Below are 10,000 nucleotides of genomic sequence, written 5' to 3'. Positions count from 1 at the left end.
CCATAAAAATAGTCTATTGCACTTATCATTACATTAGATAAGGAATATTACTAACATGGAAAATTCGTGTGCAAACAGTTTTATAATGGTTATATTCATTACACTAATGTGTGGAGTATTTGTTTGAAATAAAACATATTTATAACAACTTACTATTCTACAATATTTAATTTGAAGTAGGCACAAATGTCTATTTGTGTCTGTTATTCCCACATGGTACAGTTAACAAAACCCATGCTGCCTTCATAATAGCTATGTGATAAACAAAATACAAATGTTAGTGAATTTTGTATTTATTTTATATTTTTGCTCATATTTTTCATTTTATTTTATATTTTTCATCTCGCACAAAGTCAATATTGAGAATTACAGTACCTGTTATTGTGTAATTAAAGGCTATTTATTCTGATTGTCTGGGTCTTTAATGGGTAGCTGAAGCCTGCCTTTTCCCATGAGATTATATTCCCATTAGATTGCTTTTTTTTTGTTATTTAAGAATTCTAACCTCACTTTTATTACCTGTTGTTCAAATGATTAAAAGCAAAACATTTTAGGAGCCTGGGGCGGTTTTTACAATGGTCATAGACTCTGAACTTTGTCTTTGGCAAAAAAATCTTTGACACTGAAATTTTGTTCCGACTCCTCATGAAAATGTCCTTATCTCCTGATTTTTGTCTGTGAATTGAATGAAGTTTAAGACAAGTCTGGAGGTGTCTCTCAGTGCCAAAGGCTGTCTTTAAGTTGAGCTTTGTAGATGCCAACAACATTAATGCAATTCTACAGATGCTGAAGATAACTGCATCAGTAATAATATGAAAAACTTTCCTGCAACTATTTTACTTATTGTCAAGCATTAACTGAACCATTTCGTCCTTATTTACTGCAGTTTTCTCTTTAATACATACAAATAGTGCAGTGCACCTTGGATTATAATTGTAGGGTCTTTTAAGAGGTAAATATTAATTCTAGTTAAGTGTTAATTATGAAATGTGGCAATAGTGCAAGTTAAACTAAATTGCTAAAGACAATTTTAAAAATGGGTTATAGACAAATTCTATGATGATTTTGGAGTCAAAGACTGTTTTTATGACATGGCCTTAGATTTATCAAAGAAAATTCTATTAGGTTTCGTGAATACTGCCCTTGGTTATTACTAGGTGGTTTTAAGAGACAAGTTATTTGAAGATATATGTAATGCAGCTATATCATTCCTTTATCTTTTTACATTTGAAAGTAAAATATGATTACCATTTAAAGATGCCATTCCTCTTTCAGAGCTACGGTACTTGAACTGTAACATTTTTATAGTAGAAAATTTTGGCAGTTTTTTGTGGTATTTTTCTCCAATAAAGAAATAACCTCTCTTTTGACAGAGGATTACAGAGAGTTGGAGGGCAAACCAATACCTTATAGAGAGCTGCACCATGCAACGCTAGCCAGCTTCTTGCAGTCAGTGCCTGAGGTTGGTAGGAAATGCACGCTATGAAGCTGCTTCACTTTTGTTTGAGGAAAACCACGAGTCTGTTACCTCAAACACATTTTTCTTTTAATGATGTTGGATATTCCTGACAATTTTCCTGATACACCCAGAATTGTGTTTATGATATGTATACCATCCCTAATACATGAATTATATAAATACTTTGTACTTTACACACACACATGCTCATGTACCCACATGTACATCACACGTATATGCACATATACATCCACCACATACATACACATTCATGCACAGTTACATACACATGTACATGCACACGCACACACATGCACACGCACATGCACAAGCATACACACATGCACACGCACATGCACATGCACAAGCATACACACATGCACAAGCACACTCACATGCACATGAACATGTATACATACATGCATACATACATGCACACATACATGCACACATACATGCACATTCACACATCCATGCACAGAAACATGCACACACACACACACACACACATGCACATGAACACATATGTACACGCACACATACATGCATAAGCACATGCACACGCACACACACGCACATGCACACATACATTCACACACACATTCATACACATGCACATGTGCATGTGCATGTATATGCACAATTACATACGCATTTATGTGCACACATACATGCACATATACATACATATGTACCTATACAAGCACATGTAGCATAGATGTACACAATACACATAAGCCCACACAGGTACACAGCCACATACCCACCTAAACACATGTACTCATACACATATATATACATGCACGCACGCACGCATGCGCGCGCGCACACACACACACACACACACACACACACACACACACACACACACACACACACACACACACACACACACACACACACACACACACACACACACACACACACACACAACACACACAACACACACAACACAGACACACACATCACACACAACACACACACACAAATACAACACACAAGGCCTGTCCTTCCACAACACACCTGCACACCTCACAAATACACATCCATATGCATACATACAGATTCACATGCATTCACTCAAAATCACAATCACTGATTCATACACATTTATGTACACTTGCTTTCACACAAATATACTCATACAATAGGTAATATATGAAGTAGTTATTGAAGGGTTCTGGTCTAAATATGAATTGGTGAATAGACTACTTATGTGAAGAAAACTTTTACACAATTCTAGTGTTTATTATTTTTTATATCCTATTTTTTATATCTGTAGTTGAAGACAATGTTTATACATGCCTTTTTAGCTGAAGTGTTTGATGCAGCAAATGGTTTGCTTCTATTGTCAGGAATTCCATTGAGTATTAGGTTATATTATTTTGTTCCCACAGTGATATCTTGTATATACTCTTTTGTTTGCCCATGTTACAAAAGGAGTTTTTTAATTTTTGGAATATGTTTTTATTTTGGTGAAAAATGGTGTTTCTGCTGGCAGTTTTGAATACTGGTATGCAAGAGTTCTATAGGCTTATATAAGTGAATTGTTTTTAGTTTTGAAATTTTTCTGTTTTGTTTTGTGGCTTACAGTTATCATGATTTGTTTTGTAGCTTATGATGATCATGATTACTGTGGACCTTTAAAGGATGCACGATCATGCAATCTGATGCATCTTGTAGGAATTTTAGTACAATTCCCCAGTTTCCTCACCCAGGAGTACCATAATACAGGACAAGACATCCTTTAGGGGTTAAAAGTAGTTGTAGTATCTTTTTTTTTCTTTTTTTCATATGTTTCTATTAGTATGTGCTTAGTACTAATTTATATAACCTTTACTTGCACATGAATGATTAACCAATAGGCTTAGAATATTAAGAATTCTAACAAGCATTCCATTATGAATTTCTGTGAATATTTGCTGGGAAAAAACTGTAAATTAAATCCATTTGTAACAGGTTATCCAGCTCAGAAATCGTGGTGGCCAGCTCTTTGCCTCATTGGTAAGGAAAGCTGGGGCAGCAGACCACATTGGACAGATGGTTGATAGGCAAAAGACCACCAAAAAACAGCCAAAGGTCCGACAGAGGGTAAGCCAGACCTCTTGAGTTTTGTATTGGGGCATGGTTGTCTTGAATGTGAGTCTATTTACTTGTTTAGCATGGGGATTCCTGTGTGTTTTGTGAATGCATTGTTTACTCTGACCAAAATAGTTCTTTAAATGATACACATTTAGCTGTTTACCAAGTTTTTGTTTTCCCCCTGGGTGTTTGTGAATTATTTTTTGTCTTTGTTCCATGATGCCAATTAGACTCAAGCATTGTTTGATTATGACCATAATGCTCCATAAAAGAAGGGCTTTGAAGCTCTTAAAGAATGTATTTGTTTTATGCTGTGGTTTCCATTACAGTTAGCAACACTTTACTGAAATCTGTTTTGCCTGCATACTCCCAGAAGCTCTGTTTTTATTTGAGACCATGATTGTTGGCTATATTGAAAGAATTTATTGGACATGTGAATGAATGGGAAGTGCCATGAGGGGGCAGTATTGAGTATAATAGTTGGTAGAGTAGTTAAGTAAGTTATTTGAAGATATAATAGATTAGAAAAGATTATAGCTAAATAGAGGAAGGAAATGGGGAAACAGATGAAGGAAATGTATAGGAAATAAGTATGACTGAGAAAGAGATGACCTGAGTTGGCAAAGGGTGCATTCTCAAACTCTTCAAGAATTCAAAATTCTTAAATAGATGCTTAGGAAATCTTTGGATAGATACTTCATTTCCAAGACCCTTTTACATAAGTAGCCTACCTTGCTTCTGATCATATTTGTTTGGATCATATGTGATGATAATCAGTGTGACAGTGAAAAATGCTGTGAATCACAAGTGATATGATAAAACTGACACTGCCCTTGCTTGTTCAGGAAAGGGTTAGCTGCTTAGGATACCTGCATTCAGGGCTTTACCTTGTGTTTATCAAAGTTGTGCACTTGTTAAGTACTATATATAGTTAATAGTTGTACATGTTTTCTGTTGTATTTTGTCATTATATATGATTTATTAGTTTTCTACAGGTATGTTTATTTTTGTGCTCCGTTTTTTTTTCTTGTGATCTTTTGATATCTTATTGTATTTGTACATCTTTGTGGTTAGACCAAGTGCACAAATGATCAGATTTGCAAATGCTAAAAGCCCAAATGTAGAGATAGAAAGATAGAAGTGCATCAGATAAGGGATCAGAAATTGAACTTGACTGATCCAGCTTATAAGGAGAATGTAATATAATGAGCACTGCACTGTTTGATGATAACTTAAACCATTTCAGTTATGAGTAGTGATTTCTTTTACTTTCATTAATATTGTATTAAAAAAAAATTGTGGTTAGCAAGGAGACATTTTTTTTATGATGAACCTTTATTATTATGGTAAATTTAGAGAGAACCAGGGGAAGAAAAATCCATAATGTTTGATTAAAAAAAAATGATTTTGATTATTATATACCAATGGTTCTTAACCTGGGAGGCACACCCCCTAGGGGGGCTTCAGATTTTCCAAAGAGGGCTCAAGCCCTTGGAAAAATGGCAGTGATTTCTCTAATTATCTTTGTTATTCTCTTAACGAGAACATAGTCAAATAATGGAAAATTAATTGTAATGCCACTCATTAAAAAGACTAACATAACATGCTTAAAATTTTCTTTAAAATATGGGAGGCAATTTTATTTACAGATACAAGCAAAACGTGGAGGGAAGGACAAATTCCTAAAGAGGGGGAGTAGCAGTTAAGAGGTTAAGAACCAGTTATATGCATTTTCAATTATTGGCCTAGGGGACTGAGAAAAGATACTCCAGTAAAGATAAATCCATTGATGCCAAATAGATGCACTGTACACTGTACACTAGCATTTTTCTCAATTTTGTGCTAAATCACCTAGGATTCAATTATTAGGCCTACCTGACCTTGTATACCTTGTTACTTGATTTTTTTTTAAAAATCTAATATTGTTATTTTTGTTACTAATATAATTGTTGTTATTATTGACTTTATTATTATAAACTCATGAGTAATACTGACACAAAATTCAAGAATAGGGTAAGCAGGTTAGATAGCAGAGACCTAGTAATTAACCCCTAGATGACTAAGACTTATAAAGTCACCTTCATGTCAGTGGCTGAATCACATGATAACCAGATCCACAGAGATATAAACGAGGGAGGCCTTATTACAGGAGAAAGAAATTGGAGTGGATTGACCAAGGTGTGAATCCAGTAACAAGGAGGAATGTGTGGATTAGGTTTACATTTGCATCCTGTCACTTTGGATTGTTCTGTATTTGTTGTTATTTTTTGTCTGTGAGGTGTGCTATGAGTATTGCATTAAATAAGGGAGGTGCAATGAGCAGATGATTCACATTATTCAGTGTTTAGGCCATTCATGCTTCTGTTTGCTTATATTCTGCAAATGATTTTATAATCCACTTGTTATCTAGGTGTGCTATGAAGTTCAGATGAAGGACTGTTTTTTTTTTTCATTTAGTGTTGATTAGTATGTTAATTTCTTTTTTGTTGTGAATACACTGTTTCTCCTTTTTTTCTCTATATCTGTCCTGTCATGCACACACTTTTATTTAGCAAGATTGAGATCAACTAGTATTGTTTTTGTGATTTCCATTGTTTTGTTTTTATGTTGTATTTCTCATGATGCATATTTTATTGTTTTAATGTGTTCCTATCATATAATTTAAGAATAGTCATTAGTAAGATATTTAGAATCCTTTGTGCATGCTTCATCACAAAGACTTTTTTTTTTTTTAGTTAATGAAATATTCCCCTTTGATTTGTCATTTTATGGCTTTTTTTTTTTGTAAACCTCTCCCCTCCTTCACAGCCGGCACGTCACCCCAAAAGGCCATCTGCTTGGGTACCTCCATCAGGTGCACGCAATGCTTCTTTTACCAAAAAGATAGAGCAGTCCTGGCAAGAGCCTTTCAAGCCTTATCCTGGTCCTAACTTTGGCACATCCCGGCATGCCAACACATCACTAAGACAAAATTACACACAGCAAAGAACAAATCCATCATCTGCCAATTCATCTAATTCAAACCCAAAGCCTAATGACCCTAATACCAAGGCAAACAACCTCCCTGCGAGACAACACAACCCAAGACAAGGTACCAAAACTCCATCTCCTGAACCGACGGCCTCCTCTCCCAAACCCAATAATAATGTGGGCAAGTCTGGACTCTTTTACAACGACGGAACCTGGGTGATTCCAAGGGCTGTGCGTAACAACCAGGAAAAGCAGTTTGCCCCTTACTTTGAGGTGAGGGACTGAGACTGTCATATACCCTGTCTGGCAGTAGGACCCATTCAGTGGATAAGATAATAGTAGCTATTGCACAGAGAAATAAATGATCTGTACTGGTGATTGGTTGTAGAGTGGTTTATCTGCACACAATTTTTTAAAGTGAAGCAGAATGACCTCAACCAAGACATGCTTGGTGAAAAACAGGAGGAGGAAGAGGTATGGATGTCCTTCCACCTGCAAATAAGACCAGATAGGAATGTTTTATATCAGTTTTATTTGTGCTTTTTACAGTTATTTGGAAATATGTTGCTGGATAGTTGACTTTTATCTTTGGTCACACAATGGAAAGCTAACATGTTGCCTTATGATGCTATGAGAGGCAATAGTTTTATTTTATCATTAGCAAGTCTTCTTATCGTAAAGTTTCTCAGTTAATCATAGGTTGCATGGTTCAGTCAGTTTTATTGCATGTTAGAACATTTTTCATTAAGAATAAAGACCATGCTTTTGTCATTATTAGATAATTTGTATAGATATGAGGTGTTATCAAAAAGTTTCTTATTATGCCAATAAGAAAATAAATAAACATAACTGATTTAATTTTAGCTACTATTATCTTCAAAGTAGTCATTGCAAAGTAGTCATTGATCTATTTTTTGATGAAGCTGATTTAATTGAAATGTATCTTTTATGGTATTTTCAAATTGCGCTTGTAATTGCTGTAGATACTGAAAATAGCTCTTGCATTATGTTTCTTAATTATCCATTTTTTGTCATTTTATTGCAAATATTTGTCAATATCACTGCTTCACAATGACCCACCAGCTTGACCCTGTGCTTCTGGGAAAATGTAATGTTCACCTCAGTTTTCTTTTGCAAAATGTCTCTACACATAGATGGCTCCACAAGTGGTTAGCCTCCAAGAATGAAATAGTAGGCCCATGACTTCACCTGATGTCCTCTTTCCTCGAGTGTTCAGGAAACATATCAAAGCAGACAATTTAATTTTTTTATTATAGGTACTATTATAATGTCAGTAACATTACTAATAGCAATAGAAGGCAAAGAATAATATTTCTGAAAATCAAGGAAATGAGTAAATAGGTAAGGTAAATAGTACTAGTAATTGACTCCTTAGTGTTTAAGTATTTGTGGAGCTATCTATATGTGTGAAGACAATTAGTAAATTAAACACATAGTGGGCATGACATGTCTGTACATGCCATCCCTGGTAGCATTAGGTTAAATTTCGTCTATGGAAGGATGAAGTTGCAGTAGGAACTTTTTGACTGCACCTCAAAGATAAGAGAAGACTTAAACTAGCATAGAATTTTGTGTAGTTTGCTAGCTAGCTGCATAAAGTGATTTCATTCAGAATCCTTGATTTACAAAAGGACTAATAAGAATTCCTATTGATTTGTGGGATTTGTAATATGAAGTTCTTGTGATTTGATTTAAAAAGCAAAATGTAGTTTAATGTATTACATTTTGATTGAAGTATAAATGATATTTCTGACCAAAAAAAAAGAAAAGAATTAGCATAGTTGTTGATTTGACTTTTTTTCCATACAAGGTTCCTCCTCGCTTCAACAACAGTGTGAAGAGCAGTGAAGGTAAGCCCGGAGGCAAAACATACAAGCAACTTTTAGAGGAGGAGGTGAAAAAATTTAGCAGCAATGAAGAAGTTGTTGTTTTCCGCACAATCCCGTGGGGCAAGAAGAAACAGTACTGGCTCTCTACTGTTACTGTGAGTTGCACATTTGTCATGTTCTTGATAGTAATTATGGTTCACTTCGCATGCTTTAAGGAGATGGTTTTAGTTTTAATTATGATATGATGATGAATGGTATGTAGCTAGATCTGATAGCTTGGATACTGGAACGTATTATTACCCTGGTTATTGTTTTTCTAGATCCTAGACAGGAAGGTGAGCAGTTTTCCAGAGGAGAAAGAGAAACCTGAGGATGCAGAAGAGCTGGTGGCTAAGAATGCCCTGGAATTGCTACGGCAAATGAACAAACCTGACCTACCTGTTCAAAATGACATGGATATATCAGTTCCTAGGGTCAAGGAGGTAAACATTTTTGCTTTTCTTTCCAGAAAATTATATATTGGATAGCTTATTAAGACTGCACAGCATAAAACTAATGATCTTACACTAGCAAAGGTATTTCTTTATTTATTATATATATATGATATTGTCCAATTATTTTTATTAATTCTACTTACTATTTGAATTTGTAATAAAGATTAATATGAGAGAGGCCTCCCTGAACCATGTTCATGATAGTTGCAAAACAAAGATCTTCATATAATTTTAAGGTTATTCTATCTCAATGTCGTGGGGAAAATGCTGTGCTCATTTTTTTTTAATATGAAATGTCTCTGCACATTGATTGCTCTGCAAGTACTTAGCCACAAAGGAGTCAATTAGTAGACCTTGTGACCTTACCTGATTTCACCTTTCCTTGGATTGGCAGGGAAACTTTTTTTTTTTTTTTTATACTAATGCTATGAATATCATTGGTGTTATTTTTATTATAGACTTTATAATTACTATAATTTTATAGATATTAGTAACAGCAAGATAAGATAATGTGAAATATTTTTTGTAAATCAAGGAAAAGGGTAAACGGGAGAGACAAGCAATTGGCTCATTGGTGACTTAGTACAAGTGTAGTCATCTATGTGTAAATCAGTTAATAAAGTAAACTCACAGTGGGCATGGCCCCAGTGGCATTGGGTTAATTCTTATGCATTTGAGTTTATATGTTTTATTTATCTGTTTATTTATTGATTTTTATTCAATTTTTAATAGGTGGGTGCTACTTGTCATATGGAAATTATTATTTTTTTTATGTTGGACATTTTTTGTGACAAATTCAATTAACTGAAAGCTTTGTAGTGATGCTTGTTAAGACTACTAAAATTATGAATTGGTCACAGCAAAAACTAATATCAAGTAGATAATTCAAATTATTTAGAGATCTCTGACAGTTCAAGAACTGTACATATATATTTACTGATAAGATTAATAATGTTTCTTGGGTGTCTGCAAATGTTTTTGTAGTTCATTATGATGATAAACATTGAATAAAACTGTCAGTAACTAAAATGTGATCAAGACCTATTGCTTGATATTTTTACAGGGAAGCTTCAAAAAGTTTTGTTTTTAGGATATCATCTCCAAGCACATAACTGAAGGTTCTGATAGGAAATATGCCTAGACTA

At 34.4% G+C, this 10,000-nt stretch overlaps 1 protein-coding gene across 1 annotated transcript in view; it reads left to right on the top strand.

The window, feature by feature from the left end:
- Positions 1-10,000, top strand: part of LOC119583723 (tudor domain-containing protein 7-like) — a 35,868-nt gene that overhangs the window by 6,360 nt on the left and 19,508 nt on the right. Inside the window, exons 3-7 of the mRNA XM_037932374.1 lie at positions 1,374-1,462; positions 3,419-3,550; positions 6,350-6,784; positions 8,343-8,516; positions 8,682-8,843. Coding sequence (XP_037788302.1) covers positions 1,374-1,462; positions 3,419-3,550; positions 6,350-6,784; positions 8,343-8,516; positions 8,682-8,843 — 992 coding nt within the window. The remainder of the gene's footprint in view (positions 1-1,373; positions 1,463-3,418; positions 3,551-6,349; positions 6,785-8,342; positions 8,517-8,681; positions 8,844-10,000) is intronic.

Source organism: Penaeus monodon, chromosome 17 (genome assembly GCF_015228065.2).
Source record: "Penaeus monodon isolate SGIC_2016 chromosome 17, NSTDA_Pmon_1, whole genome shotgun sequence".
Lineage (NCBI taxonomy): Eukaryota > Metazoa > Arthropoda > Malacostraca > Decapoda > Penaeidae > Penaeus > Penaeus monodon.
This window is presented reverse-complemented; position numbering and strand designations above follow the sequence as displayed.